Here is a 19,372-nt window from a genome sequence, read left to right as displayed (position 1 = left end):
TACTTTTAAATGCAATAGACGTTTTTAATATTAATCTATGATCTCTTACTCTTTTTTTAGTAAATAATGTTTGTCGTACTTACGAGCGTTTATAATTATTGCGAATTATATAATTTTAAAGGATAACATTGAATATTTTAAAAATTAAAGCCTCTAATTTTTAGCATTTCTGAATAACGTTCATAAAAAGTCTGCGTTGAATCGACATCGACAAATTAATTGTTAAAAGTCTTTGTAAATCGTAATTTAAGTCGTTACACCATTCGAGTACCATCAAGATCGGGAACTATGTAATGCTTTATAGTACTGTTCACTTGTTTATTTCACACGAAGCTTTAATTGCGTAGTACACTTTTATCCTAATTACCCAGGACAATGACTGCACATACATACGTGCAACCAGACGTACGAACATTGTAAATGGGTGAATCAGTTGACAGTCAACCGGCCGGCCGACCGACCGACCGACTGACCGCACACGCATTGCTGACCTATAGATGAGTACCAGCCGGTACTTGTGTCTCTGTGTGTAACAATGGATAGAATCTTATTAGCAACTATCATTGTTCGGTTTCTCCTCTGTGAATATACCCAGAAGCGTTTCCTGTTGGTGTAAGGAATACTTAACTAAATTTTGACCATAAACTGTTCGCATTTTTTTCTTTTTTTTCTTTTTTTTTTTTAAGGTACAACATTCCAAGCGTGTAAGAAATTGGAGGCAAAGAAACGGTCGGGTGAAATGTACGCGATGATTCGATAGATGAAAAGAAACGTTTCTAATGATTAAGGTAAATTTTATGTATATTGTTGTGTGACGGAAACTTAAAAAAACAGACACATTTCCATACATGAATACACTATTGATACATTAATATATTACATGATTATTGATTACTACGAGATCACAAACAATAGTTTTGTGCACGCCGCTGTCGGAATGACAATGTCGTTAATAAGCGATTACGCTATCGCTCGAATAATATATTTACAATTGCATTTACACAAAATACCTACAATTTCTTTCCTGCGTATTTACATTAAATTTACGATACAGATAAAATACATCGTACATTATAATTCGATGGTTTCAACATTTTTGCGTCTGTGCAAGCACTTATAATATTAGCGACACAGAGATCAACCATCAATCCATACTTCACCACGCGACTGAATAGCGCATCATCCTTAAAGACATGATTTATCAAATACACAGAATCGTAAAATGCAGAGTTTGAAACAGCATTAAGCCGTTGCCCCTCGTACACGGTATACGTCTCTGCCGTTATAATTGACACGTTGCGAAACAGGTATTTCGTATACCCTTTAAATCAGATTAAAATGACAGTTACGACATCGTGTCGAACATTAAACATAGCGAGTGTTATGAGCATTATGTAATACACGTAATGTTTGCGTATGAAATAAACTTTTCGTTCACATCGACCGATTGGATTGATACGGTATGTATAAATCAAATATACACAGTGTGTAATGTCAATTTTCATATTGAACGGGGTGACATAGTTTCTAAAATGTGAATCCTGTTCGTACAAAAACTTAACAATGATGCCTTTTAACTTCAAATCACCTTCTTCTTTTTCTTTTTATTAATATATTGTCTTCGATGTATTACGCTATCTTATCACGGTAAAGTTCTAGAACATATTTTAGAAACCATTAGGATTTGAAAATCCAATTTGATTTTCATGAAACTTTCTAGATACTATCCAACATTTGCCTAACGATGGATCGTCAAGTATAAGTTTACGTTTATTCATACAATCCATTAAATTGTTCTATTCAGCCATCGCTTGCGTGCCTGTATTTATACTTTGTTTCTTCACCAAGGTGCTCTTTCGGTTTATAAATATAATAGAAACGAACAATTCCGTTAAACACGTGTATTTCGTAACATAATTTCGGCAAGATTTCCATGTATAACTCTATATGACCGCAGTGAACCAGCACCGAAAAGGTATAATACAAGAGAGAAAAATCAATAAAAATACGTTCAATTTAAAAAAGTGCTAAAAATACGATACCTTATAAAACTATAACGGTTTATATGGCTTACTTAAAGCTTTAGTAGAAATTATGTATGCAAATGTTGTTTAATTTACAATAAATTAAAAAAAAAAAACATGTTTTTGTTCATCTTGATAACGAAAGAAATCGATATATCGCCTGAGCATCGAATTTATGAATATTTTAGTATTATTAACTATATCTTAGCTTTCTTTTTGTGAAGTAAGCCTTTTGGCATGCATCTCAAAATATTCTGTTTCTGAAAGTATTTAATACAATCGTATTTACTTTAAAAACAGCATACAGTGAGTCCTACATAATCCACTGAGGTAAAACAAATAGTTGTATATAATATTGGTGTTTTCTTATTAATTTTTTTTTTTTTTTTGTATTAACAATAGTGCACAAATAAAACTAGTATTGTGTTACGCGAGAGCAGATGCTGGTAGGGAACTGTGCTTAGGTTTTGTCTTATTTAGAAAAACCTTTATATAGCCATTGAAATCCGCACTCACAAGAACATGACCGCCACAGCCTTTAGTACGCTGCTCGACCACAGGATCGACGGGAGGAACATCTACGGTGGAACTACCCAGATTTTTCGCATCTTCTTTACCTTCCCAGTGCTCTCTTTCTTCAATTTGTTTAATAATACTATCTGGATTTGGTGCAAATACTGCGCATGTCACCACAGCGTTATGAGCTTTTATACCTTCCCAAAAATCATTTCGATCTCTACGTACGCTTGAAAATTTCGAATAATCATGATGAGTTTTCCAAATATAAATGCATTGATTTTCCGAACCACTAACTATATATTGTCCATCAGGACTAAAGCTTGCTTTAATTTGACTACTGACGTTAACATAACCTTTGTATTTGCATGATAAATTCAAATCTCGCAAGTCATACAAGCGTATTCGGCTATCGTTTGAAGTAACTAAAATTTTATCTTCTCCCGGCATTGGTTCGATACCACTAATCTTCCTTCCCGTTGAATTTTTACCTCTCGTTGATCGAACGTGTATTTGCGTGTGATATTTCAGCTGATCGGTGTTGTAAAATATACATCGGCCATCGTAAGAACCGACCACTGCGAATTTCCCATTTTGACAGAAGTTTGCTGCAGTAATCAATTTAGTTTGACCATCGACTTCGTTCCACACAGCTACCTTTTTATCTGGAATATTCCATAATCGAAGTTTTCCGTCTAAAGATCCTGAGAGAAAATAACGATCATCGCGAGGATGGAATACTATTGCTGTAACAAAATCGATGTGCTGAAAACAACATAAGCATTCCTTTCGTGATATATGCCAAAGTCGCACAGTTTTATCCATTGACGATGATAAGATAAAATAATTTTTAGACCATGAAACGTCGAGCAAATCCGAAGTATGTCCAGTATAAGTGCAAAATGGCTTTGGCATAAAGGGACTTTTCGTCCCTTCTATTTCACTAAAGGCACTAGCCACGACATTAGGATCTTCCATAGACTGTTGCGAAACCAAAGATTCTTGGGAAGGAGTTGGACTAACTTTTTCAGCATTGTATTTAGTTCGCATATCTTGAAAATACGTAAAAGCATCCCGTAAAACCCAAATTCTTAAAACTCGATCTTGACCTGCAGTAGCGAGTAATCGTCCGCAAACTGAAAATTTCATACACCAAACAGGGCCCACGTGCTCGCCACTCAAATCTTGAACATGCTGTAAACAACTAAATTCATATGGTCCTTTATGGCTATTAGAAGCTTTCAGTTTTATATATTGCTGTTCACCAGGATATACTTCATCTACTATATCCATAACATCTTCTTTATGTCTTGCATGCGATACTTCTTGTGCAATAGATTTTGCTTTATCCATTGTTTTCTTCACGGTAGATCCTAAAAATCGTTTTAACTTCTGCGTTTTTTTCCGAACTCTACCAACAGATACATCTTCATCTGGTGGTATACTAGACATTTTACTATCAACACTTTCCTCGTCACTTTCTTTTTCCTTTTCTAGACTAGAATTACTTATATATTCTGAAGTAAGTCTCATAATATGAAGTGACAAAGGATTAATACACTGTGGCAATTTATCTTCTGCTATACTTAATGGTACTCTTTCTCCAGTATCTAAGTTTAGAACAGTCACTTGTTCCAAAATTTCCTAAAAATAATTAATACATTATTGCGGAAATATAAATAAGAGTAACAACATTTTTAGATTTTCCATCCATAACATACCATATCGGTTAGTCGTTTTCCAGAATCTGTTCTTGTTCTTACAAACATATTTAACTGTTGAACCATATCTTGATCACCTGCCGATTTTCGTCTTTCTTTCGAACCTTGAGGACTTAAGCCCGATAGTTTATGAGGACCTAATGAATAACGGCCAATACTATTATTGGACATGGATCCCAGTGGACTACTACTAGATTTGTCACTTGATCTCAGACTCATTAATTCAGCTTTCATTTTTTCCAATCTTTCCAACTCTTCGGTCGATGGACCTTCGGCTTTCGATCTATCTTCATCCTATACAAATAATGATAATAGTAAACAATTTATACTTTATGTAAATATGAAGCTATACTTTACAAGTATATAGTACTACAGACTTGTGGTTTAACAACATATTGTCCCTTCGTTGCAGATCGAATATCAAGAGAATGTTCAAATTCTCTGGTAATAGATTCGATAGTGCTTGCTGGGCTTGGTAACGGCGAAGCAGATAATGCCAATTCTGTCGTGGAAGGCTAAAATTATAAACCTATATTTATTTGTCTTATTCAAAACCACTTTCTAGTAACAATCTTTTATGCTATTGCAGAAAGTATCTTTTATGCTAGAATGTTATGTTAATAAATATCGTACTGCAAGATCAGAAGGTGTTTGAACTTTTGACTTTTTTTTACGTCTTGGTGGTGCAACAGGTATCCCAGCCATTGTAATGTCTTCGTTTGACTTTCCATTATTCTTTGTACTAGCGATGACATCCGGCTCTTGAAGCATAACAGTCTTGTCATTTTGCAAGTGAGAATTGTAATTGGATCTACTGTTAACAGAGGATTCCTGAAGGATATCCCCTGATAACGTAAGGATGCTGGAGGACTGGGACACCTTACCAGATGCTGTGTCCTCGTCTTTGCTTGGAATACTAGCAATGGAGGACATCTGGCTTTCACGGGTAAGGGTGGCAGAAGTGGGACACTGGGTTACATTTGGTGCAGGTGTAATAGATGCACTGTCCCCGACTCCAGCTAAAATTCGACCCACTCGTCCTAAAGATGTCATGCTTTGTAAACTAAGAGTATCATGTTCTATAATCCTGAATGGATGAGTTGTTTTTGAAGGAGTGGGATAAACACCCTCAATAGACGATGTTTGACTATCTGGAGGAGAACTGTTAATTGGAATATCATCATCCTCTGTTTGCATACGTTGTCTAAGTTCACGAAATCTTCTCCTGCCTACGCTCTTATCTGTACTGGAATCCTTTCCGTCTTCTTCCTGTTAAAATAAACAACTTTTATTAAAAATTAACACAATGCTAAGCATATAATAATTCAATGTTGACAAATACTTACATTTTTATCTTTATTGACTATACATTCTATTGTTACATGTTCCTTTGGTTCTACAATTGGTTTAGGTTGAGCAGGTTTCACAAAAACATCATCATCCATTTTTTTAGTGGATTCTGATCCATCCTTACTTTGTATTTCAATGCTGATAGAATCACGTTGTTTGCTTTTTCTATAGAAATCAAATATCTAATTTTAAGAAATAATCCTTACAACATGAAACACAAGAAAAATTTCACATTACTTTAACAAAATATTAATTTATTAAATATTACTGATATAAATCACTTTTTTACTATAATTTTACTGATATGTCGCAATGTCAATATCCATATTTAAATAATAATAATAATAATAATATATATATATATAATTTATGACTAAATATATCATAAATTAACATCCGAAACAAATAAAATATGTAAATATTTACCTACTAAAAGTAAGCAAAAAATATAATTATGTCAGAGTGAGTGAATGATTTATTAAATAGATCAACAATAGTATAATAGTAAAATTTTTCAAAATTTCCAGAATTATAATACTAATCTTTTAACTTCTAGAAAATTTACAAATGCTAATCCTAAAATCGCCGCATACGATCATATGAACGACTGATATAAGTGCTGAAAATCAGACCTAACCAAAGATAATTACTTAAGAACACTATACGACGATAAAGATTAGATACACAAAAGCGACTCGAAAGAATCTTCTGTATCTGTAAGAACTTGAAGCGAAAATCGAAAGAGAAGGAATTGAATACGATAAATCAAAAGAGAATAAAAATTGCAAGTTAAATTTTATTATTTTCAATTTCATTATTTTCAAGCAGTATTCAGATAGTAATGGAATTTATGCAAGAACACTTTTTATCATATGTACAAGGTGTATAAAAAATTAAATATATAGAATTTAGAATAGAATCATTTAATAAGCAAGAAGCGATAAAATTACCGTGCATTGTGATGAAAAGTATCATCCTCTGCATCGAAAAATTCTTCAGAATCGCTGCTTCCAGACATTGTCGTCTGCACTGAATAATCGGTAATAATACTCTTGTCCGCATCGGTACTGTCAAGGCACGTCACGCGTTTCGCAAAATCGCGAACACTAGGGCCAGGTAGAAGCGGCCACAGGATCGCAGGCGGCACGAAGTCATGATTCGACTTCTAATAGCGGTTACACAAGTGCACAGGTTTTGCGCTGAATGCGCTGGTGCGTATTTCAATTATCCTAGTTCTTTCAAATGTGAATTAGCGATGTGAAAGTGGTAACACTGCACGAGACTGTCCAATAAAGTGGCTGCATCATGGAAAAGAGTTGTACGATTGGTGAACAACAAATTTGCAACCTCGAACTCGTGCAGCTGCCCGCTCGCCAGCATGCCTGCTGCAAAGGAGGCGAGCCGTCACACAAAAGCAAGATGGAGGATCTCACAGTCGAAGTATGCGGCGAAAACGGAGCATATTATAAGGTTCGTTCTGTGAAAAGTATACAAAAAACAGGGCGGAAGATCGAGGCCGTGGATAGACCAACTTACGGCCCGTGGCGCGGTTCTAATCTCACAAAAGAGACGCTCGTACTTCGCGAAAGCGCGGCCCTCAAATGTTCGCGAGGTAACGCGGCTTCCTCCGACGCCATGTCTCGTTTGACAGGGCGTGATTTTCGTCAGCATTTGATGTTGCGTTTCATCTCAATGTCCTACTGATTCATGAAAACGCATATCCTTCATACTGGAATTATAAAAACATTGCTCTTTATTGTACTCCGAAAGCATCGTGATATATTGTATTTGAATGTCTTACGCCACTCGTTATACCTGTGATTCTTCAACGAATAAATTTCTACGTTTTATGTCTTATTTTTTCAGGCCTTTGTCACAGATGTCTTTGAGGACGAGGTTCTGGTTACATTCGAAAATGAGTAAGTATGTTTTCCATTTCTTAGGGATGGTTTAGGTGCTAATATATCTGAAGGTTCACTCTAATATTCTGCTAATAACAGTGTAGTCTCCTGAGCAAAGGAATCATACTATTTTTATCAGCAATAGGAGGCCTAATATTTCTAATATCTGTGTCAACAGTTCTCAAAAATTGTATATTTTTTATGGATGTTATTTGCTGTTACTATTTTTTTAGGCTTTTTCATATATCACTTTTCTTGTATGTTAATGATAAAAAGTATATTAAATATTCATAAATATTGTAAAATATACTTAAAATTTAATACAAAGGGTTATATATATTTATACATATATAGTTATTATATATATACAAGTTGTATATCTTTTCTTTGTTTCTTTCTTATATGTAAAAACAAATAATTTTATTTTGAGTTTTAAATATATTAAAATCAATAATGTGTAAGTATATCAAAGAATTATGTTTTATTTTGTTCTAAATTTGATACTATATGTAACAGAAAACACAATATATTCATGATATTTATTAACAAAACAATAATAACAACAATAATGTTATTCCATGGAATTATAATTTTAAGGTATAGATGTATATGTATAATATATATTTATATGAATAAAAATGCTTCTATCAGAAATTATTTATAAGTGTATATTGTCTTTGTTAAAATTTTGAAATTGTGTGATATTGCTTATGGATAATTAATGAATAATATTTAATAAAATATATTTCATATTTTAGCTGGCAACCAGAATCGAAATTTCCATTTGCTCAAGTACGTCTACCTCCAACAGATGTTCAGAAACCTGAATTTTCTGAAAACATGGAGATTGAGGTATTTTCTAGGTCCAATGAGCATGAAGCATGTGGATGGTGGAAGGCCATTATTAAGGTTAGTAAAAAATTCCTTTAAGATATAATTTCGATGACAAAATTTTTAAATAATTTCACTTACAAGATTTTATACGCTTAATTTTGTTTCAGATGAGTAAAGGAGGTTTTCAAGTAGTTGAATATTCGGGATGGGAATGCGCTTATACTGAAATTGTAGCTAGTGAACGACTGAGAGCAAAAAATCCTAATCCCCCCATTGATAAAAATACATTTCACAAGATCGAAATAGAAGTACCTGAAGATCTAAGAGAATTGTACGTAGCATGTTTAAAGACTATCTTCTTTTGTAGAAGATTAACATATATTGATCGCATGTACATTATATTTTAAACATCTTATTTAATGTACATAGTGCCAAAATGGAAAATGCACATAAGGAATTTCAAAAAGCGATAGGGGCGGCAGTGTGCCGATACGTGCCTGAACGGGGAGTATTGCTGGCCATCTCCCGTCATGAAAATTTACATCGTCACAGTAGCATGCTCCAAGAAATGCACTTTAGAAACTTATCGCAAAAGGTGAGTTACAAAATTGGATTTGGTCTTAAACAACTTGGTGATAATATAAAATGTACAAATTTCATAAAAACATATTTTGATATCACATATCTTTATATCTTACACAATATTTTACTTGTGTATTACAGGTATTGCTTTTAAAAAGAACAGAAGAAGCAGCACGTCAACTTGAGTCAACGAAGCTTCAGACAATTGGGGGGTAAGTAAAAAGATTAGAGTTGGTGTTGCAATTAAAAAAAATCTTGTGACATTTAAATACCTGCCCTTATCCATACACTGTCCTGGTTACCATCCTGTCTGTGGTTTGCATTTACTGGCAGAAAAATTCACAAGATTTCCAATCATTAATTAATATGTTTGCTTCAACATCATATAATTTTCATGAATGTTATGTAGTCACATTACAAATATTTATTATACATTTCCTCTAGTTTTCACATATTACAAGTGTGATTGTGTATAAAATATTTAATAAATTTTACATGCAACATTTTCAAAGTTCATATAAATCTTTGTGTGTTAGTTATCTTATTTTACATACTTTTGCCAGTCACAAGAGCACGATGTGCATATAGTAATAAATTTGCACACAATGTGTTTTTTCATCTGTCTTTAGTGAATGTCACTTTGTGCTGACAAATTCTTTTGTTTATCTCATAATATTACTTATTACAGATAGATTAATGCTATGTTTTTCATTGTTTGCTGATTACAACCATTAGTTTACATGTAATATGATCAGATTAATTTAATTTAATCTACATAATGATATATTTTTTACAGTCCTAATTTTTTAATCATTGTGTTTATAAGGCAATAAAAGCGTAATTTTTTTCAATTATGTAAAAGAGTTTAGGAATTAATGGTTTGAAGGGACATCGAATAGCAATCTTCAGAATCTAATTTGCAACAAATGATTTTATCCATTAATTATGATTAAATAAAATCAAGATCATTTCTGATAATTAAATTTATGTACTATAAAGTACACATTAGATATGCATGTATTTGCAAACATATATACATGTACACACTTATTCGAAATGTCATAAAAATTTTTAATTATTTTGTCCGTCATATAGCATATGCCATAATGAATTAATTTGAAACAAGATTCATTCAGCGAAATACTTGTACATTAATAATCATATAAAGAGTCACAAATATCTTTGTAGTTTTAGATGCTTTGCGTGTTCCTGCAGCAAACAATGTCATTATATGTTTCAGCTATTAATACATGTAATTAGGGTAACTTTAAATTCTTTTTAAAGTTATCATTTCATACTTTCGAACGCTATAATTATTCTTAATAAAATTATATTTTTAGATTGAGATACACATACCTCCATACATTCAGATAACGGGTTTGTATAATTTTTCATTGATTGAATAATAATATTTAATGAATCTTAGGAAGTTAGTAGAAATTGGGGAGAAATCGTTTAATGCTAACACTGGATACTAATTCTTTTTTACACAGGTATGTCTATGAATGTCTAATATATAAAAGAAAAAACGCATAAAATGAATATGCAATGTTATATTTTATTTTGAAATTGTAAGTGTACTAACATACATATAAAAAATAGTACAATGCTTTAATATTATTTATGTCTCAGTATTAGTATAAGAATACTGTGAATAATTATTTCACATAAATATTCTGGAAAGCAAATTCATATAAAACTTCTCAAATTTATTAGTAAGGCGCAAACAGACAGAATGGCAGGGACATAGGATAGGGCCATCTTATATATGAATTTCCAATAAGTTACACCAAGAGTTTCTTTCTCATTTCAGCAAATTTAGATCTTCAAACTTTATATATCAGCGTGTCTCAGACTTTGAGGCAGGAGTGAAAACAAATTCAAGGTGAGATCACAGCAGCGTGGTTTAGATTTAAGTTTAGCTTACTGTATGATAAATCACACAGCTGCATTTTTCAAATGAAAAATGAAACTACACTATAAATGTGCATGCTTCGGCGTTGTGTAGATCATTCACTTAAACTCAAATGCTTTAAGTACACTGACATACAAAATTTATTGTTTATTTTTTCTACTTATTATGTGTTCTGTAGCAAAATTTTGCGTGATTGATAAAATAGTAAACGAACATAAACGTGTAGCTGTGATCTGTTTTCTTTTTCTTTTTTCTTTTTTCTTTCTTTTTTTCTTTATATACATATATATATATATATATTTATGTGTTTGGATAGAGTTTTAAGTTTATTAATTTATCCCATATCAGAAATTATATTCTAGCCTGCCAATGTTTGAGAAACACTGATATATTAAGTGTTTTGCACAAAGAACTGAATAAGTGGTGGCTCTATCTAATATATTTCCAAATCTAAAGAATTTATAAAATTTCAATAAGGATTTTTAAGTAGAACAATATTTCATAATCAATGCGAAACTTTTATACATGAATAGTTATCATGTAGGCTATTATAATATTTTTAGTTTTATTTATGTGATATCACTTATACATTCCATCTTCATTTATCAAACATCTACACAACTTATATTAGTTTTATAATCCTTCTTGTTATATCATAGTTACGAAACAGTTTACTTATATAAAGTAAGAAATTTAATAGCAAATATTTTTCTAATTATATTAAGATAAACTTTCTTTAAATCAAAACAATTATATTGTCTGTTTTCAATTAAAAAATTATCTTTGCTTTGTTATCGTATTACATTGTTTTCGAGTACTATTCAAAACTTGACACATTACACTTGTTTTTATTAATATAATTTAGGAAATTGAATTGAACAGAAGGATAAAAATTTTGTTATTAAGATTATTTATTTAAAGTTTTCAAAAATTTATAAGCAAAAATTAAATTTGTAATATATTTTAAAATACAATTCCTTTATTTTCATAAGAAAGATATGTATGCATGTCTTTTACAATGACTTCACTATGATTTTACTGTTTACATATTATATTACTGTTTAATATAAACTATTTTATATACATACATATTTATTTATTATTACATCAAAATATTATATAAGTATTTTGTATGAGTGTATGTATGCACACATATTATGTGTCATAAACAAATTTTTAAACATGTATTGCATGTTAAAAAAATCATATATTTCGATTTCACCTTTACGTAATTTGTAGAAAATGTCCAAAAATCAAATTACTCTGGTGTTAGTATATCTAACAATAATTTTGAAATCTTTGCTTGAGTATCACTTTATTATAATTTGTAATATATATTACATGCATTTGATGCTACCTCATAATACATTTTTGTATTACTACTTTTATCTGCCAGAATGCAAGCCACTGACAGGAATTTAAATTTCATTAAAATATATTATGTTCATTATCACTGTATTGTAATGTAATAACATGTGCGCGTAATAATGTAAGACTGCATGTTACTAATGAAAATCTAAATTTTGCATTATTAAACATCAAAATTTAATTATACAATATTATTAGGATATATTAATAATATTCATATACATAACTAATTATTTATATACTACATGATTAGTATCCGCGGTTGATATCGATCAGAAACTTCATATCAGTATTTAATCGATATTCATTAATTTAAAATATCATTAAACAAAAAAACATTATTTTGAATTGTTCTATAGTAATTTAACATATGTATATTAACATATTATACATATATATATATATTATGGATTCTGCAATGTTTCAGTAGAAAAAGGTGCTTGTTATACATGTTTAGAGCTAAATATATAAAACAAAATTTTGTTTTTTTAGATACACAGATGAATTTAATGTTCGGGAAGACTTGATGGGCTTAGCGATTGGTGCACATGGGGCAAATATTCAACAGGCAAGGAAGGTCGATGGAATTACAAATATAGAGTTAGAAGAAAATTCATGCACATTTAAAATCTATGGAGAGGTAAAAATTGAAATAAATCTTTACTTTTCTTTTGTCATTTCTTTCTATTACATTATGTTTCATTTAATGAATTAAATTACTCAAGAATTATAAATTGTGAAGGTTCTATACAAAAACGTTAAATGGTATATGCTTACCTAATTGCAGACACATGAAGCTGTTAAAAAAGCTCGTTCTTTGCTTGAATATAGTGAAGAATCTATACAAGTACCACGTGTTTTGGTTGGGAAGGTGATTGGAAAAAATGGTCGTATAATACAAGAAATTGTCGACAAAAGTGGTGTGGTAAGTATTGTATTAGCACTAATGTAATTTTTAGAATACTTACTATGTAATTCTAAATATTATAAATTTTAGGTACGAGTTAAAATAGAAGGAGACAACGAACCTCAACCAACGATTCCAAGGGAAGAAGGTCAGGTGCCCTTTGTCTTTGTTGGCACTGTTGAAAGTATTGCTAATGCCAAAATGTTGTTGGAATATCATTTGGCACATTTGAAGGTACAATGATGTAAAATATGTATATAATATATTGTAAATATTATTGTTTATTCACATATTTTTGTAATTCTGTGTTATTTGTTTTAAAGGAAGTAGAACAGTTGCGTCAAGAAAAATTAGAAATAGATCAACAATTAAGAAACATGCATGGATCAACCACAGGACCAATGCCCAACTTTCCTCCAACAAGACGAGGAATGAGTACAGGCCCAGAAGAAGGTGGTGGAGGCCGTGGAGGTCGTGGTGGTCAATCTCGCGGACGTGGTGGCAGGGGTAGGGCTCCCACCAGACACAATGCCGGTAATACTATTACTGACTATATCAACAATGTAGAGAACACACAAAAACGTAATGGCAGAAGCGGTGGACCCAACACGAGAGACAGTAGAGAACCCAGAGATTTTAAAGACAGAGGGCGCGTTGTAACATTTGTAACAAAGTAACATTTGATAAATTGTTGAAGTTAAAATCAGTACTAGGATTATTACTATACAAGGTTTATAGTAGAAACTCATTTATTCGGATTTGGTGGGATAATTATTTGATCTGAATAAATGAATATTCGAATTATCCGATATTCATCCCCAATATCATCTGCTTAACTTATTCAACGCTCAATTCAATGCAAATATGTTTTTTGTATAACATACGTAGCTTATCATATATAATTTATTCCATCTTTACTACATAGTAAACTATTTATTTTCTATAACCTGTTGAAAAATTGTATGTATTTAAATATTTCTTTACATCTACAAACTGATAGATAAAATAAATTGCATATATAACTGTACATTGAAAAATGTTGCTTAAAAAGACAATTTTTTGTGGATTTATAAATATTTTCTAAGGAATTATTTTCATTTTATCTGTTGAGCCCAATAAATAAAATAATTGCTTAGGGATTCGGATAAACGAGTTTTTACTGTACTTTATTCTTGCAAATACCCATGAAATAATATATTTACAAGTTTCTTTACAACATTTAACAAATTAAAAATCTCAAAAATTTGTAAATGTATCAATGTAAACATAGAAAACATTGATCAAAACATATACAAAGAGAATAATTTTGTTCTTAATATATTACTTTATTCGTGATTTCTTTTATTACTCACATTAAAATGATCCATATGTCCAAATTAAATTTGGCCTCTATTAATAACTATTTACAGTTGTTAGTATCTTTCATTGTTTAATTATACAGATTTAAAGCTATACTTGTTATAAAACCGTTTCAGCTATTTAGTTTTTCATTGTATATCGTTATTCGTAATTCATTATTTTTGTCATAATTACTTTATATTGCCTCAGTTAATATCTATAGATATATCAACAATTCGCATTTGTAAACATGTCATTACATAGAACATGGAATTATAACATAATAGGAAATAACTGCAACCATATGCATTTGCATGTTTGTGTTTAATGGAAATGCATGTAGTAGCTAAGTAACTCGCGGTGTATGATTCATTTGATTTATTGGTTATTTGACATAATAAATAAAGTACATAATATCGTTTTGTGTGCGAATTGTCTAATCAAATATTATATCTTAAGAGTAATTACTTTTTACGGATTAACAAGTATTCCGCCTCAAATTTATATATAACATGTATCTATATAACAACTTTTGAACCTTTCATTTAACTAAATAATACATTAAATGTAATTAACTTTAATTGCTTTTTAAACATTAACAAAATTAAGTGTTATCTTAGCTATATTAGGTCGTTTGCAAATTGATAAATAAGAAATTAAGAAGCAATTATGTTATTATTCTTATCAAAAAATGTACTTATATACGTTTTATAATAAAATTTACCTTGTAAAATACTCCATGTGAATCTGATTTTTAACTTATGAAATATTAGGGAGTAACAATCACATGAATTTTACAAATAGTTTTAATTACATTAATGTAATCTAATAAAACTATCTTCTGTGATTTAATACTACACGTTAATATGTCAGTTTTCATAAAAATTTGTACAAATTTATGCAAATATAAGTATATTTAACGGTAGAAGAAGAAATTAAAAAAATTAGTGAGCTTGATTCCAAAGATGCCTCTTCACTCCCAATTAATACCCTTAGTTATTATAATGGGAAGCATCATTGCTAATGTGTTAAATGCTACATTGATCATCATCAACTACAAGTAAGGATACTAATCTTTCATCATTTCATTTGTTTTACAAAATCATTAAGATGTTTGCGTTCATCATTTTATGTTCAAGGTTTAACTTGATTTTTGTTATAAATATGGTTTAATTTACAGGATTACGTCGAGATACGTTAGATGGTAGTGAAGACCGAGTAAGGGATCTACCTCCCAGAGGTGGTCATCAAGGAGGAACGGGCAATTCAGGGTACATGGGTGGTAGACAAGGTCGTCCTCCAACTCAACGTAGAGATCGTAGAGATGAACGCCGTCGAACAACCGATGATGAAGATACTGTTCTCGATAGTCAAGACGTTTCAAGCATTGATAGAGGTAACAATACTTTTCCGATAATATTGTATAATAGAACAACCGTTTCGTCCTAAAGATTGGTAAAGTTCTTTGAGAGTGGCATGGATTGTGAAACAAACACTTGTGACCATCTAACACTAACAATATCAACAATGATTACTAATGCACGCTTACTAATGCGATATAGCTTTCTACGCAATCAATTCTATAAACATTTGAATTTCAGTAATTCTTTTATATTACTTTATAAAAAGATGGTCACAATGGTTTGCGTATGCATAGAGTCTGTATCAAGTGTGGAGGGAGGACCTAAAGGCATGAGGCGAAGACGGCTTCGACGTTCTCGACAACGTAGTTCTACACCAACAAATAATCAAAAAGGTAATCACGTGAAATTGAAAAATTTAATTTGATATAATATTCCTTTAGGACGATCGGTTTAGATATAGTATAAGAGTTAAGTACAATATTAAATAAATGTTTTAGAATGAATATTGATATTTACACAGTAACACTCAGAGTTAATCTACATATTTGTTTAGGCAGCAATGCCGGCCCAGGAGACCAATCAACTGTAACTAGTAAAGAAGGAACACCAGCAAATGACGTTTCTGCTACTAATAACAGTTCCCAAGGGCCTAAAGGCCAAAGAGAATTACGGTCTCGCCATCCTCGTATGCAACAGAGCAATAAGCCTAAGGAAGCTCTGGTTAATGGTACCAGTGGCTAAATAACCATTATGATCGACAACTGCTACTTACATATAACACTACACCTGATGAGAGCTATTAACACCCAGCACATAACATGACGCATACCTACGCAAGGACTACACGATTATGGATCGCGACATGATTAGTCTACGCTCGTTGTTAAGACTGTTTGCTACCGATAAGAATATGACAATTGTTTAAGAAATCGTCATTCTCCTTAAACACATTTAAGGACACATATTAATATCCATGCATGGTTTAGTTTAATGATAGTGATTATGCTATCATGTTTGATATATGGATACATTCATTGGGAGATAGTAGAAGCATCTGGTAAAAAGGAATCCCCTGATTGTGAAACTGTGCCTCATTTTTATACCAAGCTCCCAACTTGTGTGACAGTAATTCGGATGTACTATAAAGTACTTCTTAATCACTTGAGAAATGATCTAATAATAGGCTGGATATTCGTGGCTCGTATGTCAATTATCAATTTGAATAATTTTCGCCTAGATATGTCGCTATATTTATGAAAAAATAACACAATACGTACAGAGATGCAGGATATAATCCATTTTAATACATTTTCTTTTTGTTCCTCTTCTTTATTATTTCTTTCAACACTGCAATGATTGTTAGAAAATAATAAAAAAAAGTGTTAACATATTTTAATGTATGTTATGAGCAAAGGTACGTGTTTTGTGTTATTTTGTGTTCATATCTAAATGAAAAAAACACAATAATTGAACATACCGGGTATAAAATATTTTGCGACAAAACTAGGACGAAACATGATGTGGTGCAAGAAAAAGATGGATTTCATTGTTAGTTATAACAATGGTAGGTGGCAGCTGCATGAAGTCTTGGTTAAAAGGTGTTCCCAATGATGTTCCTTCTATTTACTTAACAAGATTGAGTTTTTTTTTGGTTTACGATTATTAGTAGAGTTATTTAACAACACTAGGTTTTTATGTTTCAATACTGAGTGTTGATTAATAATACCATGATGAATGCTAAAATGACTTATTTGATTGTGGAAAAACACAAATGAGTGTACGCAGGAAGTCGGTTTTTATTTCCGGGTTCACTTTTCATGTAATTTAGTCTTTTTTTTTATTACAGTCTAAGCATCTATATCAAATATTAGAATTTGATATGACGTTCGTTTCTGCATTATTTCGCATGATTTAAAAAGAAAGTAAACGTATACTTAGTAATACCAATGTATGATGTGCCAGAGAAGGAATGATACATGTTTTATGATATCTAGCTGAAGTGCAGACTTAGCGCATACCTTTATTACTATAATACTACTTAGTCGAAATGTGAATGTCTGAACAAATAAATTAGCTTTACTATACTAAGCTATAAAATAGATATGGCTAACTGTTTTAAATTGATTATCTGTCAATTTAAAACAGCTGCCTCTTCTTCCGGATATGACAACAACTAATCGGACATGTCTTAAGGATTTTGCAAAAACGCATGGCGGTTGATGCAACACATTGACACCTAACAAAACAGCTGCCATTTTATCTGAATATTCTTATGGCAGCCAAAAAAACTGAGACATCCCCCAACTTGCTTGTTTCAGATACATTTGTATTGATTGCAATTTGTGCATAATTTAAGAATAAAACATTTCTGTACATAGAGCGGTCATTAGTACGATGAACCACAATTTTTTCGAAACATTGATAATCGTTTTTTAATCTTAACAGTCGTTTTAAACTACAATCTTCATCCCTATCCTTAACTTCCATAACATATCCATTATTAAAAATAATGACTATTACGCTTAATCTTTGTTATGAAGCTTTTAAAATATTTATAGTCTGAAAATGTTAACATCTAATTACTAGTTCTATTTATAATTACAAAAAATATTAAGAAATATTAAAAATACATAAGAAAAATAATTTCTACATTAATTTAAAGCACTAAGTAACAATCGCTTAATTTATACAAGATTTGCAACTTTTAGCGTTACTTAATTACATGAAAATTTTGGATAAAAACAAATAAAACTATAGTAGAACTGATTTATATATTTTTAAAATTTGTATATATCTATTGTTGAGGAAATTGTCTAATTTCAAATTATCAATTTTTATGGAAAAAGATAAAAATCAGGATATTATTTTTTATAATACCTCTTAGAGAAGTATATGGTATTATTATCATATAATAATTTATCATAACTATGATTTGCTTTTGTAAAAGAAACAAAAATATATTTCTTCATCATACAGAAGTTTAACATATGATACGAGATTTAAGTTGCATTAGTGGAAAAAATTGTTGTGTGATCTCAAACCCATATATGGCTACTAATAAATAAAGTTATTGCAAATTACAAGTAAATATTATAATATTTACAAGTACAAACAAAATAAATTTTTATGTTATTATGAACTGTTGTATTTAAATTCATGAATATACATATAATTTTAAACTTAAACAAATTCATAAAATATATTTCTAAACTATATTAATTATTGAACATAATCTTTAATTGTTTAAAATGCTAGGAATAAGGAACCAATACAGGTCAAAATACACATAATACAAATAAGCATAAATTCCATTTCTGATTCAGAAAATCAAATTATATAGCAGCCACTGTTTATATATCAATTTTCTATCTTCATATCAGTAAATAGCTAACATACACTTCTGATTGAAATATATAATCATACGTTAAAGGATATGGAATTAATGTTACTATTTATAATAACTTGAAAATTAATATTCAGATAAATTATCTCATCGATATTATTAATTACTAAACAAATAACATCTAATAAAGAATATTAAATAATTGTTAA

At 30.6% G+C, this 19,372-nt stretch overlaps 2 protein-coding genes across 5 annotated transcripts; one reads left to right on the top strand and one right to left on the bottom strand.

Annotated features, from left to right (window-relative positions):
• Nucleotides 1-783: 783 nt before the first annotated feature.
• LOC122575388 (WD repeat-containing protein 44) lies at nucleotides 784-6,798 on the bottom strand. 2 transcript variants are annotated; one of them, XM_043744229.1, is made up of 7 exons: nucleotides 6,562-6,798; nucleotides 5,608-5,776; nucleotides 5,146-5,530; nucleotides 4,895-5,022; nucleotides 4,639-4,776; nucleotides 4,262-4,555; nucleotides 784-4,184 (listed from the first exon to the last, which is right to left on the bottom strand). In XM_043744229.1, exons 1-7 carry the CDS (start codon nucleotides 6,627-6,629, stop codon nucleotides 2,451-2,453), a joined length of 2,916 nt encoding a protein of 971 aa, XP_043600164.1. In that variant the 5' UTR covers nucleotides 6,630-6,798; the 3' UTR covers nucleotides 784-2,450. The 2 variants fall into 2 exon arrangements, with proteins under 2 accessions (XP_043600164.1, XP_043600163.1); XM_043744228.1 differs by having other exon boundaries at nucleotides 4,895-5,530.
• Nucleotides 6,799-6,952: 154 nt separating this feature from the next.
• On the top strand, nucleotides 6,953-18,262 carry LOC122575389 (synaptic functional regulator FMR1). 3 transcript variants are annotated; one of them, XM_043744230.1, is made up of 14 exons: nucleotides 6,953-7,081; nucleotides 7,478-7,530; nucleotides 8,271-8,421; nucleotides 8,514-8,677; nucleotides 8,776-8,941; nucleotides 9,070-9,140; nucleotides 10,742-10,813; nucleotides 12,704-12,851; nucleotides 12,999-13,136; nucleotides 13,209-13,352; nucleotides 13,442-13,652; nucleotides 15,637-15,852; nucleotides 16,114-16,212; nucleotides 16,374-18,262. In XM_043744230.1, the coding sequence occupies exons 1-14, from the start codon at nucleotides 7,031-7,033 to the stop codon at nucleotides 16,559-16,561; spliced, it is 1,872 nt and encodes a 623-aa protein (XP_043600165.1). In that variant the 5' UTR covers nucleotides 6,953-7,030; the 3' UTR covers nucleotides 16,562-18,262. The 3 variants fall into 3 exon arrangements, with proteins under 3 accessions (XP_043600165.1, XP_043600168.1, XP_043600167.1); XM_043744233.1 differs by lacking the exon at nucleotides 16,114-16,212 and having other exon boundaries at nucleotides 6,955-7,081; XM_043744232.1 differs by lacking the exon at nucleotides 10,742-10,813 and having other exon boundaries at nucleotides 6,956-7,081.
• The last annotated feature ends 1,110 nt before the right edge of the window (nucleotides 18,263-19,372 follow it).

Source organism: Bombus pyrosoma, linkage group LG15 (assembly GCF_014825855.1).
Source record: "Bombus pyrosoma isolate SC7728 linkage group LG15, ASM1482585v1, whole genome shotgun sequence".
NCBI classification, from domain to species: Eukaryota; Metazoa; Arthropoda; class Insecta; order Hymenoptera; family Apidae; genus Bombus; species Bombus pyrosoma.
This window is presented reverse-complemented; position numbering and strand designations above follow the sequence as displayed.

Bases quoted from the DNA above. Each gene is read 5' to 3' on its own strand.
- LOC122575388 (XM_043744228.1), bottom strand. From the start codon at position 6,629: ATGTCTGGAAGCAGCGATTCTGAAGAATTTTTCGATGCAGAGGATGAT. The intron at 4,556-4,638 runs GTCTGTAGTACT...TTATTTGTATAG, and splicing joins AATATGTTGTTAAACCACAA to GATGAAGATAGATCGAAAGC. The intron at 4,185-4,261 runs GTATGTTATGGA...AATTATTTTTAG, and splicing joins GAAAACGACTAACCGATATG to GAAATTTTGGAACAAGTGAC.
- LOC122575389 (XM_043744230.1), top strand. From the start codon at position 7,031: ATGGAGGATCTCACAGTCGAAGTATGCGGCGAAAACGGAGCATATTAT. The intron at 7,082-7,477 runs GTTCGTTCTGTG...TTATTTTTTCAG, and splicing joins AAAACGGAGCATATTATAAG to GCCTTTGTCACAGATGTCTT. The intron at 8,422-8,513 runs GTTAGTAAAAAA...ATTTTGTTTCAG, and splicing joins GGTGGAAGGCCATTATTAAG to ATGAGTAAAGGAGGTTTTCA.